The 22430-nt window shown below is 39.0% G+C and overlaps 1 protein-coding gene across 3 annotated transcripts in view; it reads right to left on the bottom strand.

The window, feature by feature from the left end:
• The window catches only part of LOC124789765 (cholinephosphotransferase 1), a 161482-nt gene that overhangs the window by 100797 nt on the left and 38255 nt on the right, over nt 1–22430 (bottom strand). For 2 of the 3 annotated variants that reach the window (XM_047257220.1, XM_047257222.1), the window contains one exon: nt 13430–13561. The exons of the other annotated variant lie outside the window; for it this stretch is intronic. In XM_047257220.1, coding sequence (XP_047113176.1) covers nt 13430–13561 — 132 coding nt within the window. The remainder of the gene's footprint in view (nt 1–13429; nt 13562–22430) is intronic. 3 annotated transcript variants of the gene reach the window in all.

The following is a 22430-nucleotide window of genomic DNA, read 5'->3' as shown; positions in this document are numbered from 1 at the left end:
AAACTTGGTCTTCTCTGCATGCTTATAATTTTTCATCTCTCTGAGTGCCATTTCCACCTCTTGGATTGTTGGAGGATTTATGAGATCATTTTATTTAAGGGAATGCAAATTTTGACCATTTCACATAATTTATAATGCCTAACAGATGTTACAGAAGTTAGTAAGTCTACAGCTAAAAGAACATGTAAAAACAGAAATTTAGGTAAAGATATAAGTGTGATGCTTCATTTCCATGGAATGTGCACAGCATCACCTCACTCATTTCTGAGTACTAATGAGAATACAGTATTGATGTGAATGACACAACAAAAAACAAAATTCTCTGTTTCATTACAAGAATATCAACCATGGCTAATAGGTCTTCCTTTTTGCTGCACTTAATTTGTTGGCTAATGGAATGCGAGGAACACTTCTTAGGACAGCAAGGTCGTGCAGTTTTGTCTCCGAAATTACAAAACATTTTATTTTATTCGCTGCGCAATACGCTGTTAAATTCTAATGATTTCATCTTATTATCACAATGTGATGGTTATTTCTGAGGAACAGCTGTCCCTTTTTTCTTTGATGCATCTTTCCTTTAATTCTGAACTGAGAATTCTTCTTTATGTTTTTAATCTTTTCTTTCCATCATTAAGCACTGGACATAAAAGATTCATCTCAAAAATAAATGAAATAAAAATACTACTGCTTTTGCTTGTAGACAATGGAAGTGAGAAAAAGTTATAATCTATACCACTGCAACCAGACATGGTGACCAGGTTCAGCATTCCTCATGTTATGAACAAAGGAACTTACTCACTGTTATGTACAATGAAGGTATTTTGAGGCAGGGGAAAGAAACGAAAGTATCAAATTTTGAGACTTCCTGCATTTCCCATTTCCTGTCTTCAATTATGTTTCGACCCAAGTTCTATGAGGTCCATAAACTCTTTACTTCTGAGGCTTAAATTATTTAAATTTTTGTTAATGATTTCTAATTTTGGCTTAACTGGGACACTGACATACAAATTTACAATATCAAAGGATGCTAGTGTAGCTCTATTGGGTACCTGAAAGTCCTCAAATGGCTGAGTAAATTCTCTGTTGTTCTTTACAGGGCTGCTGCTTTCACTGGTGTACTATGCCTTATTTAGGATGTTTAACAGGTTCCTGATAACTGGAATGCCGGGCTATTTCTACAATTTATAACTAATCTAATGGAGATATCATCTTTATGCACTATCAGTTGGGCTCTTAAAACTGGTACTTGTGGATTCAGCATGATTATGTCCATAGATTCTTGCTCAGTGAATAGGAAACTGCCATTCTTCGCTGATTCTTTGCCCTATTTTTGTGAGGAATCTTTCTTAATTTTTCCACATGATTTTTTTCGAGGAAAAAATGGCTTGTGTTTTTTTGTACACAGTCACCTACCTTCATTATAACAGTGACATAGTCTTTATTGACGTTAACAGCTATGGCCCTATTTTGTTTCAATTTTTGTCTGGTATTTCTATATAGAGGGTCTATACAAGGGCAATGTTCTTGAGAACAATATTATAGAAATGGAAGAGAATGTAGATGAAGATGAAATAGGAGGTATGATATTGTGTGAAGAGTTTGACAGAGCACTGAAAGACCTAAGTCAAAACAGGGCCCCGGTAGTAGACAACATTCCATTGAGGCTACTGACAGCCTTGGAAGAGCCAGGCCTAACAAAACTCTACCGTCTAGTGAGCAAGATGTACGAGACAGGCGAAATATCATCAGGCTTCAAGAAGAATATAATAATTCCAATCCCAAAGAAAGCAGATGTTGACAGATGTGAAAATTACCGAAACTATCAGTATAATAAGCCATGGCTGCAAAATACTAACATGAATTCTTTACAGACGAATGAAAAAACTGGTAGAAGCCGACCTCGGGGAAGATCAGTTTGGATTCCGTAGAAATGCTGGAACACGTGAGGCAATACTGAACCTACAACTTATCTTAGAAAATAGATTAAGGAAAGGCAAATCTACGTTTCCAGCATCTGTAGACTTAGAAAAAGCTTTTGACAATGTTGACTGCAATACTCTCTTTCAAATTCTGAAGGTGGCAGGGGTAAAATACAGGGTGCGAAAGGCTATTTACAATTTGTACAGAAACCAGAGGGCAGTTATAAGAGTCGAGGGCCACGAAAGAGAAGCAGTGGTTGGGAAGTGAGTGAGACAGAGTTGTAGCCTCTCCCTGATGTTATTCAATCTGTATATTGAGCAAGCAGTAAAGTAAACAAAAGAAAAATTTGGAGTTGGAATTAAAATCCATGGAGAAGAAATAAAAACTTTGAGGTTCGCTGATGACATTGTAATTCTGTCAGAGACAGCATAGGACCTGGAATAGCAGCTGAGCAGAATGGACCGTGTCTTGAAAGGAGGATATAAGATGAACATCAACAAAAGCAAAACGAGAATAATGGAATGTAGTCAAATTAAATCGGGTGATGCTGCAGGAATTAGATTAAGAAAAAAGACGTTTAAAGTAGTAAATGGGTCTTCTTATTTGAGGAGCAAAATAACTGATCATGATCGAAGTAGAGAGGATATAAAACATAGACTGGCAATGGCAAGGAAAGCGTGTCTGAAGAAGAGAAATTTGTTAACATCGAGTATAGTTTTAAGTGTCAGGAAGTCATTTCTGAAAGTCTTTGTATGGAGTGTAGCCATGTATGGAAGTGAAACATGGATGATAAATAGTTTAGACAAGAAGAGAATAGAAGCTTTCGAAATGTGGCGCTACAGAAGAATGCTGAAGATTAGATGGGTAGATCACATAACTAATGAGGAGGTATTGAATACAATTGGAGAGAAGAGAAATTTTTGGCACAACTTGACTAGAAGAAGGGATCGGTTGGTAGGGCATATTCTGAGGCATCAAGGGATCACCAATTTAGTACTGGAGGGCAGCGTGGAGGGTAAAAATCGTAGCGGGAGACCAAGAAATGAATACACTAAGCAGATTCAGAAGGCTGTAGGTTGCAGTAGGTACTGGGAGATGAAGGTCCTTGCACAGGATAGAGTAGCATGGAGAGCTGCATCAAATCAGTCTCTGGACTGAAGACCACAACAACATTACTCTCTAGATGTGACACACTGTTGCCTTTGGTCTTCTTCCAGTGCTTTTTTTCAGAGCTAAGTTGGCCTTGTGAGTCACTATTATCCATTTTGTGGAGTTTTTACTCCAAATTTTGCAGCTTGTTTTTTGGTCTAACTTTTGCCTTATATTTTGATTGAGGCCTTTCTCAAACAGCTTTCATTCTTCTCAAAGTCAATGACTGTTGTGTTGATGGCTGGAGACAAACTTAAATAAGGGTGGTTTTTCAAGCACTGTTGAAGGATTTTTTTGTGTTTCAAGTTTCAACAGATTTTTGAGATGGATTTCTTCTATTTTTTTCATTTCTTTGTCACTTTATCATTAGTGATGTTCATATTTGATCTTATGTGCAAATATGTGTAGTTGCAGTTGTTGTCTGACACACACACACACACACACACACACAAACACACACTTAAATCATACATAGAAAGAAAACACCTGCATCTAGAACTATTTAACAATATACAACAACTTCCTCCATCCCACTACACAAAAACTAGCAGCACAGGGCAGTGAGCTTCTCAATGGCTCACCATGATCTTGGCGATAATAATCGAACAAAATGCTGCTAATAATGGATAAGTAGCATCTGCAATCATCTACATTGACATGATTACTCTGCAATTCACAATTGAAGAGCCTGGCAGAGGGTTTGTTGAACAACCTTCAACAAAATTCTCTACCATTCCAATCTTCAACAGCATGCAGGAAAAACTAACACTTAAAATCTTTCCATGTGAGCTCTGATTCGTATTTTTATTATGATGATCAGTTCTCCCTATGTAGGTGGGCACCAACAAAATATTTTCACACTTGTAGGAGAAAGTTTGTGATTGAAATTTCATGAGAAGATCCTGCTGCAGCAAAAATGTGTCTTTGTTTTAATGATTGTCATCCCAATTTGCCTATTGCATCCACATGACACACAATCCCCTACTTCGCAATAATACCAAATGAGCTGCCATTCTTTGGACTTTTTCAACATCCTCCTTCAATCCTATCTGATGCAGCTACCCGACTGCGCAACAAAACATATGGGCAAGAGTAGAGTAGGCAGTCTCTTTAGTATAACTGCTGCATTTTTTAAGTGTTCTGCCAATAAACCACAGTCTTTGTTTCACTGTTACATCCCCTCCATAATAACATAGAAAAGAAAGTAAACAGAAATGAACCAACACACTTGTTACCAAAAGACAATAAACCACAAAATATTTCAGAACTTTTAACAGAACTGCTAAACTTTTCAAAAGATTTGGCATTAAAATAAGCTATTACACAAACAATAAAGTAACACAAGTTCTTACTCACAGTTACAACAAACTTTATGTACATAAGCAACAACATCACAAGCCCGAACTATCTCAGCTGTTACATATGTGATTTATTGATCCTGAACAGTAGACTAAACCTGAAGAAACTGCAAAAGATAGGGATTTAAGGAAATGGGAACTCGATAAAGTGAAAGAACCAGAGGTTGTACAGTGCTTCAGAGAGAACATCAGAGAACGATTGAAGAGAATTGTGTGTGTGTGTGTGTGTGGGGGGGGGGGGGGGGGGGGTGGAATATAGTAGAAGAAGAATGGACAGCTTTGAGAGATGATATAGTGAAGGCAGGAGAGGATCAAGTAAAAAGATTTTTGCTAGTAGAAATCCTTGAGTAACAGAAGAGAAATTGAATTTAATTGCTGAAAGGAGGAAATATAAAAAGGCAGTAAATGAAGCAAGCAAAAACAAATACAAACGTCTCAAAAACAAGATCAACAGGAAGTGCAAAATGGCTAAGCAGGGATGGCTAGAGGACAAATGTGCGGATGTAGAGGCATTTATCTCTATTGCTGAAATGTAAGTGCATATGTGGAAGTTTTTCAGTAATGCAGATGATATACTTTATGCAGTCAAACACAGGTAATATGTTACACAATACTTGATTTTCATTATTAATCTCACTTGTGGCCGTTTTTCTTGCAAAGCTAGTAGCTGTATCATTCTGTTCTGTTAGTAAAAACCTGAAGCAATTGTAACACACGTTATGTCTATTAAGTCCTGGAAGAATGAAGTTGTAGCTCCTAAAGTCGCAGGACAATAATTATAAAAGAAAAGTACTCAAGACTGAATACTATTAGTACAATATATCCCTAACCTACAAGTTATTGTTGTGATAATGTCTATTAATAACAAAACATTTAAGGGCCCAAAAATCTCACATCATAGCTTCACTCCAGGAGAGGAACAAAACATAGCTGCATTGTATTGACTTCAGTCATTTCACATAAATTCCACAAACTAACAAAATTTCATCTCCTCTAGAGTAAGACGTATTTCAACATTAAACTTAACTTACTGGAATAAATTTAACTAAAGCCACCACATAGTAACTTTCAGCGGAACCTCAAATATTCTATCATTTGCAATTCTGATTTGTAGGAACATTAAACAGTAATGCAGCATTAGTTATCCTGTGTTATTCTATGGCATTAAATATAACAAATACCAACATATTTTTTTTTAAAAAAAAAGCATAATTTCAGTACTCATGTTCTATTTCATGCAGTACCAAAAGATAGGTAAATTTAACTGCTATTTCATCTTTATAATGATACCTAACTACTGTCTTTGTGACATAAATACCAATCTAACTACTAGGGAAAAATTTAATTAAATGCAGTTACTTTGTCAAACAATGGGGGAATAACAATACTGAAAGGATAGATTGCTACTCACCGCACACACACAGGAGGTGTGAAGTCACAGACAGGTACAATGAAAAATAATGCTAGAAATGTTCAGCTTTACTTTAGGATTACATCCACACACACACACACACACACACACACACACACACACACACACACACACACACACACACACACACAGCTGATGACAGTTGTAGTCTAAAGTCTAAAGCTGAACATATGAACATTTCTAGCATTCTTTTTTATTGTGCCTTTCTGTGAGTAAATGCCTTCTCTGTGAGGTGACAAGAAATCTATACTTTCAATATTGTTGCAAGATACTTTGTGACATAGCACGGAATGTCAAACTACCCCACTTCAATTCTCCCAATATCTGAAGTAATACAGTCTACTATACAGACTTTGTGTTTGCTACAACAAAGCAAGTAACACAATAGCAAAACTTCTAACATGACAATCCCTCTATTAAACAAAATTAGCTGTTCCAGCTACTCTGGTGTCATAAGAAGGCCTTATATGAGCAGGGAGTAATCTCTTTAGCTACACCTAGTACTGTTTCTGTCAACATTGTAACTAGTTAACTCCCAGGACTTAAATACCTACTTAACAGATAAACTAACCTTAAGAGAGAATAAATTTGGTGACAGTTCTAGGGCCAGCACTGAATTTGAAGATGACTTTTTTTAATTACCTGATTGATTATGAAACCTTAAGGATATAATCACACGAGGGATATAATCACACTGGCTTCAAACTGAACTAATATAAAGTTCTCATGTTTCCAGCATAGCTACATTGTCAGGGAAGCATGATATTGCAACTAGATTAGCTTCCATCTTCATCAGAAGAAAATGAGAATATCTTTTTGACATGTCATACCTTTCAGAAGGAAGGTAGGCAGGCAGGTAGGTAGGTAGATAAGTAGGTTGGTTGGTAGGTAGGTAGGAAGGAAGATTCCAAGTTTAACATTATATCAGTGTTACAGTCATTATCAACAGAGCATAAGCTTGGATTGAGGAAAGTCAGAAAGGCAACTGACTGAGCACTTACAATGGAACTATCCAAGCGTTCACTTTAAGTGCTTCAAGAGAATCACGAAAAACCTAAATTTGGGTGGACAGACAGGGATGTGAACAGTCATCCTGCTAAATATAAGTCCAGTGTCTTACCAGTGAGCCACATCACTAAAATGTCTTTCTTTGGGACTCATAGCCTGATGGTTCACATAATCATGCAGCAATCAGGCTATAAAATCACAGATCCTGTTGTCATGTTTACGAGGTCTGTTCAAAAAATTCTGAAACATTCATAATTTCACGCAAATGATGCATTGGAGTGAAATGCGGTTTGCTTCCCTCCACACACCTATGTTTAACGTGTAACTGCCAGTGTTGTATGTCTGTTAGTTATTGTTCAGTGCTGTATTGAGTAGAACATTGTGTCTCACAATTTGTGAATTTCGAGATCGCAGAGTTAGAGGAGCAACATGTCTGCATTACATTTGGCGTGAAACTCAAGAAAACCTTTACAGTGAAACACCAAATGATGCAGGAAGCCTAAGGTGATGAGTGCTTAAGCTGTACTGATATTACAAATGGTTCACACGGTTTAAAAATGGCCTGATGGAAGTTAAAGATGACCTTCGTTCAGGACACGCTTTGATGCCTACCAATGAACCTCATGTCACGAACGTCAACGAACTTGTGTGTGCCAATAGAAGACTTGACTGTTCAAGAGATTGCAGAAGAATGTAATATTTCAGTCGGATCATGTCATGAAATCCTGACACAGCATCTTGGAATACACTGGGTTGCCACCAAGTTTGTCCCACAGCCATGAATCAGGACCAGAAAGACCTTTGCCTCGCAACCTGTGAAGAACTTTTGATTGTGCAAACGAGAACAAGATGTTCCTTAAGAGACTCATAACTGGTGATGATATGAGGATCTATGGTTATGATGTTGAGACCAAGGTTTAATCTTCACAATACGTCGGGAAAGGTTCTCCAAGACTGAAAAAAGCTCTTCAGGTCAAGTCAAATATCAAAGCCAGGCAGATAGTTTTCTCTGACTTTGAAGGATTAGTTAATGATGACTTTATGCCACAGGGACAAGCCATTAATCAACTGTACTATTGGGACATGTTGCGATGCCTGCGAGAAAATGTGAGAAGGAAACTGCCTGAAACACAGTGAGACAATTCATGGCTCTTGCATCACAATAACACACCAACAAAGTCATCCCTGTTGGCATGTGACTATAGCACAAAAAACAAAATCACTGTGCTGCCTTATCCTCTGTACTCTCCAGACCTGGTCCCTGCAGACTTTTTTTATTTAAAAAAAAAAAAAAAAAAAAAAAAGAGGTGCTCCCTGCAATCCAGCAAGAGGAGTACCGAGGCTGCTTTCATATGTGGAAACTGCAATGGGAGCGGTGTATCAATTGTGGAGGATAGTATTTCAAAGGAGACCATGCACAACAAGTAAAAGGTATGCACAGAAAAATGTTGTCAGCAAAGTTCCAGAATTTTTCGAACAGACCTCTTAATATTGCTCACAAAGTACTCCCTTCAGCAACCAAAAGAGTCAATAATGAAGCAATTCAAAATGTCCAGCAGGAACAGTTTGCATTTAACAGTAGCATACTAGGCTTTCCCGAGGTTGAGAATGAGCGTAAGCAGATGGGAGCTATGACATATCGCAAGTAGCACAGACGAGACAAAAAAGGCCAATCAAAGGAAAATTTAATAAGGACACAGTTAAAAGAAGTGTAGCAAGAAGCATGACAAAGAAAAATTTGGGAGGAAGTACTGTTGATTCAGGATGGGCACATGAAGTGAGAGCAACGTGTATTGGTGGACTAGCATGCACATATAACATATGAAAAAATCTCAGGTCTGTGGAGGAATCCAGTTAGGAATATTTAGGAATAATACTATTTTTTGCTGCTGTATCTATTAATTATGTAAATATAGCAAAACAAAAGACTTTTACACATCTGTCATGTGAATATTCATTAACAGTTTTGCTGCTGACCAATGTCATACTGAGATGACAGGCTTATGGGGAAAAAACCGAACAGTGCCATGAGGGACATCATTTTGAGTTTGGTTGAGCAATAAGTTCTACAATGGAATATGGTAAAAGAAGCAAGGGTTTAAAACATTCTGGGATTCTGCACTGATTCTACATCACAAAAGGCAGATTTGCAATCTTCTCTTGCATGTATGACAATGATTATAATTATGATACCAAATTTAATCAAAGAAAATAAATAGTTAGTTAACAGAATGTTCTTTGGTCTCGTGTAACAATACAGAAGAAATAACAGTATTTGATAAATTTCATTAGTAAGAAGACCAAACAATGAAAGAAAGTAAAATAAATTGTAAATAGGAAGTAAGACCGAACAAGACATAATACAACCAGAGACAGGAAAATTTCACGAAAATGAGAACACTAAAAACAACATGAAACTGGCATTTTTAGTGTAATAACACAAAATCTGCAATTTCTATGGAACAACATGGAATTTGTCATTTTAACGCATAAAAATATTATAAATCTGAGGACTACAGTTCACTAATAGTCATAACTAATAATTATTGAACACTGATATTGCATTCTGCCTTCTTTTTCTCAATGCAGACATTCATGTGTAACCTTAAAATTACATTTCATTTCCCATGTAATGAACTATGACATGGCATCAAAAATAGAAGCAAAATTGGTAAAAAGTAAAACTGAATTTGGCAAAAAAATAACACCAAATTTGGCCATAAAATAAAACGAAGACTAAAGGACACTTTATTCTATTACTGATGCTTAACAACAATGTGGTAAATAGGTCACAGGTTTGGCACTTATTTTATCGCTACAAAAAGTTGTTCTTCACATCACTACAACTACTGGGGAGTATGAGTAAGGAAAGGAGTAATACTGAGACTCTGAGAAAAAACGGAACTCTTAATTCACTGTGATGATCCTACACTGTGGCAACAGGAACTAAAAATTCACAAGTCAACAAAGGGTAAACATTACAACATCAATGAAAATTCCACCTCTACCACTCTGGCCTGTGGTAGCACATACACCAACATTCAATATAGTGAGAGGAAAAACTGCATACTGAAAACAATATAATTTCAGAGATTTAGAATGGAAACAGTAAGTGAGCACTATACACATGCAAAAGATAATTTTGAAATGTTTCCATATCAGTGAAACTACAGCCACTGTGTGTAGCCAGTAATAGGCCACTTACAGAAAATTGTTACATAAAACTAGTGAGAGTAAAAAGACCGATGACACTAGCGCAGATGAGAGTACTGAAATATAAATTTCTGACAAAATCCTTGTTACAGCCATGCATTTACATACTTGCTGCACACTGCTGTATTTGTGAAGATGTGTCTCAATGTTATCAGCTTTGATTATAGATAAAACTGCAGAGTTGGTGGGGCCACCCTGCATGTCATACACTGCTGGGACACTGCAGCTAATGGAACAGCATATTATTATTAGGCACAATATTCTGAGAAATGAAATACAGAACTGAAATGATCAGCACAGCCAAAGCACTGACATCAATATTCAATGCAGGTTTTAAATTTGTTACAGCAAGAAGAAAACTATTGTAAAAAGCTTGACAAACCAACTTACGGCTACAGTACAGTCACTCGTTCCACAACCATATGCTATTATGGTTACCACTCGAGAATGAGATAATGCTGCAGCCATGAGAATTGCCACAGACATTGGAACCAACCAAAGTTCCATATTTATCCAAGGAAGCTGTATTGCAATCAAAATTATTCATCACATTTATCAGACAGCTCCTCAATGCAGCAAATGAGAGGCATTAATGAGAGGCAAATCAGACCAGTGGAGCTAACATCCAGCTGCATCAGAACTATGTCGAATAAGAGTTCCAAGAATCAACAATCACAAAATAATTAAGGTACTGATAAACTGAAATCATTTTGCATTAACAGAAACGTTGCAAGTAAACATAATTTTGGGAAAAGTAAAATCTGCTTCATCCTGCAACCTGTTGCAGTCTAGGAAATGAAGAATGAAATAAACAAGATTATTGAAATGGATCAAAACCATTAAGCAGCAAATGTTTTTATAATTAACAATAATGCAATATGAAACATGAAATGGAGACAAATGACATTCACTTGTTCGATACAGGTAAGATGACATGTAAAACATCACAAATAAATAGTTACTACCTGTTTAGAACGAATTGATGTAAATTTACATGATGATTTGAAGTTTCTTTTTGTTTTGGTTTCATGTGGTTCATGCTAGTGCACGTAGTCACCAATGCAAAACATGCCAAAAATAAATACATAAATTTACTACTGCCAAGCCTAGCATAACCAGCAGTTGTTAGGTAGCATTAACTTTAGAGTTTAACTGATGGACCTGTGTGTAAACACTGACTAGTATCTACTTAAGCAACCGCCCCAGATCTTCTATAAGAATGAATTATCCACTGGCAAAACAAAATTTATTGTACATCAGTGTTAAAAATGTAATATCAAAGACTTCACAACTTCTTTACCTATTGAGCACCGTGACACACAAATTTTGAGGTGAAATTCTGCTCTAAAAATGAGTTTGAGAGCCAAATTGAGTTTAAGCACCGATTTGTATAGGTGCTTTAGCCCGACCAATTAGCCATGTGATGTAACGCACTGCTTTTCGGGTGGGAAGGCATGAAGGCCCCGGCACAAATCCGCCCAGCGGATTAGTGTCGAGGTCCGGTGTGCCGGCCAGTCTGTGGATGGTTTTTAAGGTGGTTTTCCATCTGCCTTGGCAACTGCGGGCTGGTTCCTCTTATTCTGCCTCAGATACACTATGTCGGCAATTGCTGTGCAAACACTTTCTCCACGTACACCATAATTACTCTACTACACAAACATTGGGGTTACACTCATCTGGTGTGAGACGCACCCGGGTGAGGGGGTCCACTGGGGCCAAACCGTACAATAAGCCTGAGTTCAGTGTGGGGCAGCAGTGGGGTGAGTGGACTGCTGTAGCCTGTGGGGTTGTGACCCACTGAGAGCTAGGGCGGGTGGCGAAGCCTCTTCGTCGTTTCTAGGTCCCCAGTTCAATAAAATAAGTGCTTTGGTAACAATCTTCACTATTCCCTCCTTCTCCCTTTCATATTTCGTCCCGATATTGTCACTGTTCATCTCACTTCACTGTCTTCCTTTAATCTCCTCAAAACACTTGAATATTTCATACTGATAAGATTTTATGAATGCTATTATAAGCCAGTTTGACTACATTTTTAACCTGTCTTCAACAGTGTTACTTCTATTTATCTTTGTTGTCCGCCCCCGTAATTAGACGGCTGCTTCAGAATAATGTACCCTGACAAGTCTGGTCTCCACAACACATTCAAAATTATCTTCTTCTTTTTCCTCTTCATCTTCATCATCATCACACTAATATTATTTGTCAACATACAAAATGGAAACGGTAAGGTCTCCAATTTGGAGCAAGTAATTTAAGACATGCACTATTATTTTTCCACAATCCATACTGTACTTTCCAACTTTCTCTATATTTAGATAATGACCATAGACCCTTATAAGCAGCAAAAAGAGTTTAGTGATTATACATGCTTCACACAGAAGCTCTGCACTTTCAGCTTTTACAGCTATTTGTCAATAAATGGCATTGGATGTAATGTAGTAGTGTAGTTACATGTGGTTATGTTACCACATAAACAACTGTCAAATATTTTAAATTTGTTGAAAAAATGGTTAAAATGGCTCTGAGCACTATTGGACTTAACTTCTGATGTCATCAGTCCTCTAGAACTTAGAACTACTTAAACCTAACTAACCTAAGGGCATCACACACACCCATGCCCGAGGCAGGATTCGAACCTGCGACCGTAGTAGTCGCGCGGCTCCAGACTGTAGTGCCTAGAACCGCTCGGCCACTCCGGCCGGCTAAATTTGTTGATTTCGATTTATAAAATATTGGTCAGCTCTTCCCTAGAATGGTGTTCAACTTAATATCTGGAAGTTTTGTTTTGTAACAACATCCAAATGATGTTCCAATGAAGAGTTCCTTTTCTAATAATCATTTCATTCATCTATTAGGCCATAAGGTTGGGCAAATGAAATGTATTAATCTTTCAAATTCCCATAAAACATTTCCATAACTCAACTGCTATATCCTAAAACCATTAAAACTTTTTATGTCAAACCACTTAACATTATTACTCCACAGTATTATAATGATGTAAAGCCCTAAATTAAATGTAAATAATGGCAGAGGTTACATGTGCACTTTCTTTTAATAGTTCTTATGTGGCTGTATGTAACTTGACACTTTATATTAAAAGTTATCTATTTTTTCAACTATTGTTTAATCCACAACATCATTTGAATAAGGTGTGTAGGCACAATTAGCACCATGTAAGAGTCACACAGCTGTGTGCACCAACCCAAACATAATATAATCATTACAATGGTAATTTTCTGTTAAAGACATGAACAAAGAAAAAAACAGTGAGAGACAGGAGGAACACAAGCTGCAGACAACATGGAAGTGTTCTCAATACAAGCAACCAATAAATATTTGCTGAACTTACAGCAACTGTTGAGCCGTTTTTTCCAACTCCCCCCTTTTGAAAGACAAGGAAGAACTGTGTGAAAAGATGCAAGTAGCCACAAAAAAATGCAGCACTTACAAAGTGACACACTCTTCCCCCTGTCCAAGGAATCTAATGAAAGAAAATATGAAACTGATAAGACTTTCATTTTTGTTTTGTTGTTGTTTTATGATGTTCGTTCTGAAAAACAAGTAATGTTAGTAAATGAAAAGTACAGAATACAGCCAAACACCAGTGGGATACCTATGAAGAAAGCAGGTTAAGAATAACTAAGTACAATGATTTTTCATAATTTAAAGTCAAAAACTGCTGCTACTACATATTACCACCAGCTGCTGAATCATGGAACAGAGTTCATAATAAAATGCTGCATTCTTTTAACACCACACAATAAATAATGAGTACGTACACACACACACACACACACACACACACACACACACACACACACACACACTTAATTTCATTTTAATTTGTTTTATTTTCAAATTATTAGAAACCCTCACAACAATTAATGGCATACTTAATTCTGCAGGTGATTTCAACTCTCAAATAAAAAATCAGAAATACAACATGATCACCATACTACCCCTGCAAGTAATCTCGCATCACGTAATCAAGTATGGACTACCTTACAAATACAAGACTTCTTAAATTACCAGCACTTATATTTAATGATTCTTTTTAAGCATAACAACATGCCATGATTAATGCCAGTAGAAAATGAGCACTAACACTGTTAGATGAACATGAAGAGTAAATAAGTAATGGTTTCATTGAAGCAATGACATCATAGTTTGAAAAAGGAATACCATAAAGAATCTCCAACACTGCCGCTGCCTGGAGATGACAATCTAATGCTTAAAGTTTTAAAAAGCAGTAGGTGGAAAGGGGGGGGGGGGGGGGAGAGAGAGAGAGAGAGAGAGGGTGAGAGAGAGAGGGGGGTGAGGGTGGAGAAAGCGTGAGGGTGGAGAGAGAGAGAGAGAGAGAGAGAGAGAGAGAGAGAGAGAGAGAGAGAGAGACACTATAGCTTCAAAAAGGTTTCTCTGAAAACTAGCAAAGTTCTATGTCATATTTGTGTGCTTTTCGAAAACTCAATGCCCGTACTATTTGGAGCGTTGTTTGCTTTACTCCACAAATTATTTACTTTCAAACAGGAAAGTATTTTCTTTATCTCTTAATGGGTCAACTTAAAACCATAAATCATACTTAACTCTTCTAATTTTTAAAAAAATTTTCCTTTTGGTTTGCACCCAAGATGCTGGAATATAAAATGACCATGGGTAGAGTCTATGACATTGTTGAACAGCATAGCAATAATGATATTCAGGGTTGTCATATGGTACAGCTTTTATAACATGTCAACGACAAACGACGACAAGCACCACCGAAGTCATCTGGTCAGGAGCATGGGGGAGGCACAAAGAACACGAAGAATCAGGAACTATATAACATGGTAGCAGCATGGTGAGTCAGCAGTTTATTGCCAAGGCACTGGCACCTTCAAATTCATAAAGTAGAAATGATATTATGAGAAGGAAAGTTGCTGCTCGCCATATAGCGGAGATGCTGAGTTGCAGATAGGCACAACAAAAAGAATTTCTCACTTCAAGCTTTTGGCCAATGGCCTTTGTCAACAATACACACACACACACACACACACACACACACACACACACACACATGCGAACGCAACTCTCACAACTTTTTGTTGTGCCTATCTGCGACTCAGCATCTCCGCTATATGGTGAGTAGCAACTTTCCTTCTCATAATGTTGTCACATTCCATCCTGGATTTTCCATTGTTTGATTAAAGTAGAAATGAATTATTTTATGACACAGTGTTTCTATCGTGTGGTAGTCCCCTTTCCAAGCTAAACAATTCCATTATGAAATTGTTTCTGAAGAAGTATAATGTAAAGGCTGTTCCTTAGTAAGAGTACTTCAGTCCTTATCACAAGGGGGGGGGGGGGGGGGGGGGAACGTCAAAAATCAGATAAGCAGCAGCTCATGAATCAGTGTACAGATCACACACTTTAACTTGGCTACTGAGTGGAGAATACTATGAGCAGAAGCTTTTAGTCGGCTCTTAAGAGCATTGGCTATTGGGATAAACCTTGCCTCCTCCTCCAAAAGAAGCCAGCTTACAAAAGAAAAACACGTTTAATGTGTTAATCCACCACTAAAGGACCAGATACAGCCATCTCGTATCACACCAAATACGAATCAGCACAATATTCGCAATGGTTACTTATTGCAATGGTGCAAAATACTGTTAAGACAGCTAAGATTAGCACCAACTGTACACATTCTGGAGTGGTACAAAGTAAGCCGATTTGCACCAACCAGAGATGGGTGTAGTTAAGGTGTGTGAGCTCTACTTTATTCTAGATGAAATCACTATGGGCAGAACAGACACATACGGAATATTTAAATGGGATCTCTGGAGAGCAAGTCAAATCTATGCTTCTGTTGACGTTCTTAGTTGAGAAAACAGACAATGCCATGTTTTGTGATGTGGGCTGATGGAAGTAAAATATGAACGACTATAGCTGATGCTTAGAGGTCAAAGCTTCTTATATGGCAATTCCATTTTCCTATCTGATATCTATGTTTTACAGTTTAAAACACATGACTACACATTTCTACGAGTTTGTGAAGCATTAAAAGAGAAATACTCATACATGAACAAATTTGTATCTTTCATTAAAAAAAATCTTTGGAATAATCTCTGTCAACGATACAGAAGTTCATACTAATTTACTACCTCTCCCCATCATCACTACGTGGGATATTTTGTCGAAAACAGCAATACTTATCTAATAAATTTTAGGCTATATGAATATTTTTTTCAATTTTTCTGAATGATTTTTCAGCTATATGAAATGATACACAACTGTAAGTAAACAAAAACTGCAAGATGTAAAAATGTATGTGGACACTACTTCCTGAAAACAATCATAAGAAAACTGGAGGTCGAAGAAACACAGTGAATCTTTTGACAGATGTGAAGGATGCACATGAAGGTATCTGGAAACAGAAGCTCGAGCAAAGCTTAGTCCAAGCTATCAAACAATGGAAACTCCAGATAGGAATATCATTAATGCAGAAAAAAGACAGATTGTTACTTACCATAAAGAAGATGCGTTAAAATGCAGACAGGCACAATTAAATGAAACTGACTTAAAGCTTTCAGCCACAGCCTTCATCAGTAAAAGGGACACACACACACACACACACACACACACACACACACACACACACACACACACACATTCATTTACACATGCAAGCACGCCTCATGCACACACGACTGCCGACTCCAGCATATCAGCATTCCGACCTGAGATGCTGGAGTTGAAGGTCATGTGTGCCTAAGGTGTGCTTGCTTGTATGTACGAATGGTGTGTGTCCCTCTCTTTTACTGATGAAGGTTGTGACTGAATGCTTTATGTAGGTGACTTTTAATTGTGCATACCTGCAACACAATGTGTCTTCTTTACGGTAAGTAGTAATCTGTCTCTTCCTACATTGTTCATAACCCCAATGATGATGAGGACATGGCAACGAACAAGAATGTATGGATATATGAAAGATAATTTGCTAGAGAATGAGTAATAGTACTAGTGCTATGCTGCTGCACACAATCATGTCATTTAAATAGTGATGTATAACATGATTATGGAAAGGATAGTTGCTATGCTGAATTGCAGATTGGCACAATAAGGAAGACTGTCAGAAAGTGAGCTTTCAGCCCACAAGGCCTTGTCGAAATTACACAACACCCCCCCCCCCCCCCCCCCCCACACACACACACACACACACACACAAGCACAGTGTTTGGCAGCTGAAGTCAGAATGCAAGTAGCAGCGCATGATGGGAGAAGCAAGCGAATGGTGGAGATCAGGAGGAGTCTGGGGCGGGGGGAGGGATAGCAGGATAGGGGTAGGGGACAGTTACGTGCTGCTGCACTGTGGAAAGTTAACTGGGAGCAATTTGGGGGGCAGTGGGTGTGGATTAAGGTTGGATGGAGCAGTGAACTGAGTCAGGCAGGGTTCAACATTGATCTTTGGTCGAGTCTGATTGGTAGGGTGCACCCCTCCCACAGTGGAATTCCACCTACCACCGAAACTACACAATATCCTTGTCCATCATTATACAATCCCTGCACCCAATCCCTCTCCTCATGGCTCACATCCCTGTAATAGACCTAGATGCAAGACCTGTCCCATAAATCCTCCCATCACCACTTACTCCAGTCCAATCACAAAATTCACTTATCCCTTCAAAGGCAGGGTTACCTTGTAACCAATCATGTGATCTACAATCACTGTGCTGATTCTTTGTGGGCATGACAATCAATAAGCTGTCTGTCTGCATGAATGGCCACCGACAAACTATGACCAATAAACAGCTGGCCCACCTAGTTGCTGAGCGTGCCGCAAAACATGACACTCTTCATTTCAATGACTGTTTCATAGCCTCTGCCATCTGGATCCTTCCCATCAACAACAGCTTTTCTGAATTGCGCAGGTGGGGACTCTCCCTGCAATATATCCTACATTCCTGTAACCCTCTTGGCCTCAACCTTCTTTAGTCACTGTCCTTAATCATGTAGCCCCTTCACTGTTTCCATTCCAGCACTAAACAGCCCTCTATTCCACCAAGACACCTTCAGTCTTTTTATTTCTCACCTTTTCTGCTATCTCCCCCCCACCCTCCGTCTAACCTCCCAAATGCACCTAGCTGCCCTGCCCTCTCTCCAACCATCCCCTACCCCTACCCTGCTTTCCCTCCCCGTGCCCACTCCAGCCTCCTCCTTATCCCCACCACCCGGTTGCCTCTCCCATCATGTGCTGATACTCGCAGTCTGGCTTCTGCTGCCAGAGGCTATGGTCCCGTGCGTGTGTGTGTGTGTGTGTGTGTGTGTGTGTGTGTGTGTGTGTGTGTGTGTGTTCAATTTTGGCAAAGGCCTTGTTGGCCAAAGCTCCCTTTCCGACAGTCTTTTTGTTGTGCCTATCTGCAACTCAACATCTCTACTATACAGTGAGTTGCCACTATCCTTTTCATAATATTGTTCCATTCCATCCTGGATTTTCCATTGTTTGATTATGTGTAATATAATTATGTAATGATGTGCTGCAAAGTGAGAACATGCTAAATCAATTGTAGAGGCAAACTGGTGTAGCCTTGAGCAGTGCTGCTGAAGTGTCTAGGTTCCAAATAAGGTCCGAGTGAAGAAAGATATGTAAGAAATTATAGAGGTGTGCTGCTAGGTTGTGTAAGTAACTAGTTGGTTCAAAGAACATAGGAATGTTGTTTATTTATTTACATGTCTAATACTGTAGGACCAAATTGACTAACGAGTTTCTCAGGCACTGATGTCAGGTATTAATCTCCTTCACAGTTAAAAATGTGCTACTGTATCGCTCTACAAACACAACATAGTAGAATCAACATGCCTCCTTACCGACCTGAAAAAGTAGCTGATAACACCACTATTAAAAATAAATGATGAAGAATGTCAGAAATTTGTAGGTAGTGATTATTCAGAAAATACAGACAATGAAAGAAAAAACCATGGGCGCCAATGTACGAGGGCGGTTCTGAAAGTAACCTCCGATTGGTCACAGTGCGGGTTGTGGGGGGAGTAGCGACGCCATCTGTGCGTTCACGCACTCAACAGGTCAGTCGGCATCAAGCCGTGGTCGAGTGAACGTCGTACCTGCGCTAGTTTAGTTTTTGTGGCAGTTTGAAATGTGTGCTGCAATAGAAAACCCCGCCAAATGTGAAGTGCGTGCTGTCATAAGGTTTTTTACAGCCAAAGGATATTCTGCAGCAGCTATTCATCGTGAGCTTTGTGCCGTGTACGGACCAAGAGTTATGAGTGAAGGAGTTGTCCGTGAATGGGTACGTTTATTTAAAAGTGGACGAGAAAACGTTCATGATGAAGAGAGGAGTGGTAGACCATCATTGGTGACTGACGAACTCGTTCAGACAGTTGATGCAAAAGTTCGTGAAAATCGACGCTTCTCAATGTCGGAGTTGTCTACTGGTTTTCCACAGATTTCTAAGACTCTCTTGTACGAGATAGTGACAGCAAGATTGGGTTACCGTAAGTTCTGTGCACGATGGGTGCCCAAAATTCTTACCAACCACCACAAAACTCAAAGAATGGCCTCTGCATTAGACTTTCTGTCACGTTATGAGGACGAAGGAGAACCATTGTTAAACAGACTCGTGACCGGTGACGAAACCTGGATTAAGTACGTGAACCCTGAGACAAAAGAACAATCAAAGATGTGGGCACATCCAAATTCGCCTACCAAACCAAGAAAAGCCTCGCAAGATTTTTCTGCCAGAAAACTGATGGCAACGGTGTTTTGGGATGCCAAAGGGGTGTTGTTGGTTGAATTCATGGAACGTGGTACGACCATTAATCAAGACGTGTACTGTGAAACAATAAAAAAGTTACGACGGGCTATACAGAACAAACGCCGTGGTATGCTGACTTCCGGTATCGTTTTTTTGCACGATAACGCCCGTCCTCACTCTGCTCGCAGAACAACGGCCCTTCTTGAGTCCTTCAAGTGGGACGTTATCAACCATCCACCTTACAGCCCAGACCTGGCGCCAAGTGATTATCACCTCTTCATGCATTTGAAGAAATGGCTCGGGTCACAGCGGTTTGATGACGACGAAGAGCTCAAAGATGCGGTCACAGGCTGGCTCCAGGCACAAGCGGGTGATTTTTATGCAGAAGGAATTTCAAAGCTTGTGAAGAGATACGATAAGTGTCTCAATCGCTATGGAGACTATGTAGAAAAATAGTGCAAAGATGTAGTTGTAAGATGTATATATTAAAATATTTTTATTTAACTTGGTGTATTTTTTTAAATCAACCGGAGGTTACTTTCTGAACGGCCCTCGTACATATATGGCCACTTCCCCACTATGCAAGGAACTCCTTGAAAAACAGCCAACTAATCTGTATCCTGGCAAAGGAAGCCTCTGAATTGTCAAATTATCTAAGTGGTGCTCCAATATACCAAAAATGTCAGAGTCAATATCTATAAGCAGTTCACTAACTTTATCTCTAATACCTCTTATATTTTGATGAAATATGTTAATCCCTTCTCTACTTGCATACATGACCCCCTCTAAAGGTGATTCCTTAGAGGGACTTACTTTAAGCAGGTATATCTATCAGCTGACTTCAATCCAAAAAAGATGCTGCTCTAACACCAACTACTACAGGAATTTTTCCATGAGTGATCCCACCACCACCCACTACTCTGCCACCTACAGGCTTTGTCAGCCTCCCCTTCCCATACCTATTGAGGTGCAGGCCATGCCTAGTGAAACCTGATCTACTGATAGACTCAACTGGCATCACTGAAATGTGACCCATGCCCTTTGCCATCAGTGCCTTCTCCAGCCTCATGTTAACACACCTAAAAACCACATTAAGATGAAGCCGATCATGATGCTGAAACATTAGTGCCACCAGCCTGAGTAGCTATTTTTACCAGGTCACCACATACATCATATTTCCCGTTCCTATCAAGACTATTCCCTGCTCCACCTATAATCACTACCTGATCCTCTTTCGTACAATTCCTACGTAACCCCCCTATGCTGTCAGTCACCTGAGCCAACCTTGCACTAGGCTTCACAATGCTGGTGACCTGGCACTCACTCCCCAACACTTTCTGCAACTGCTGGCCCACATCTCTTCCATGTGAACTACCTAGCAGCAGAACCTTCTTCTTTCTGTTAGACTTAGGCCTCCTAACTGCTGAGGACTGCTACACCTGCACCTACAGCTACAAGAGGCTCCTCTCCACTCAACTCTGACAGTTGGTCAAATCTATTGCATATATGCAAAGTAAAACTGTCTGAATACCTCCTCCTTCTACCTGCCTTCTTGCTAACTACCAGTTCCCATATCCCAGCATCCTTCACCCTCCTTAACCTATCTAGTTCCTCCTTTGCGTATTGTAACTGCACCTGAAGGGCACAGATCTTACACTCTTGCTTCTCTATCAACTTATTTCTACTATAGATTCTATATTCCCAGGAGAGGATCTTGCTAGAATGCACAATGGCTCCGTCCTCCCCCCACTCCCCCAAATGAAAATACTTTGAACCAATCCCACACTGTAACCCATTACTCAACAACCCTCAACAAAGTCCACACTTATCACTCTTGGTAAAATTTTACAGTTACTGAAAAAAACTAAATGACTATGTTACCTAAGTATGAGTTCTGAGTATGTTCAAAGAATTTACAAGAAGTTTTTGAAAACAAAGACATCTTTATCTGAAATGCTGTTTTCAATTTTAAAACAGCAGTATTCAAAACTGTTCCATAATAAAATTTGCAGAAGGCTCTTTAAGAAGAAGATAACAGACTACATGGAGAGACATTATCTAAAGTGAAAGTAGTGTCCAACGCACCCACAGCAGTGCCAATGGTCCATTATAATTAATGACACAGACAAACAACCAGGCAGACAGAATTATTAGCTCTTTCAAAACTGTTCACAGATGAAGAAGTATTATAAAAAGATGTCAGGTCATTAAAATTTTAATATTAAATGCAGCAAGAGTTTAAGATGACCAGCAATTGTAGTGAAGTCTGACAGCTAACCCCCAACGTGAGTTAAGGTAATGCGAAACAGCAATTGACAGCCCAGAATGAAATAACAACAATATGGAAAGGACAGAATGCTACTTACCACATAGAGGACACATTAAGTCGTAGATACACACTACAAAAAAGAATGCTACAAATATTTCAGCTTTCAAGCAAATTCCTCTTTCAGAAGTAAAACACACATGCACTGACTTCTTTGCGCGCTGAGGCCTGCTTTAGTGCCCAGAGATGGCAGTAGGTGTGTGTGTGTGTGTGTGTGTGTGTGTGTGTGTGTGTGTGTGTGTGTGGGGGGGGGGGGGGGGGGTGTCATCATCTTCCAA

Source organism: Schistocerca piceifrons, chromosome 3 (assembly GCF_021461385.2).
Source record: "Schistocerca piceifrons isolate TAMUIC-IGC-003096 chromosome 3, iqSchPice1.1, whole genome shotgun sequence".
Classification (NCBI taxonomy): domain Eukaryota; kingdom Metazoa; phylum Arthropoda; class Insecta; order Orthoptera; family Acrididae; genus Schistocerca; species Schistocerca piceifrons.
Note: the sequence above shows the minus strand (reverse complement) of the source record. Positions and strands in the feature narration are given on the sequence as shown.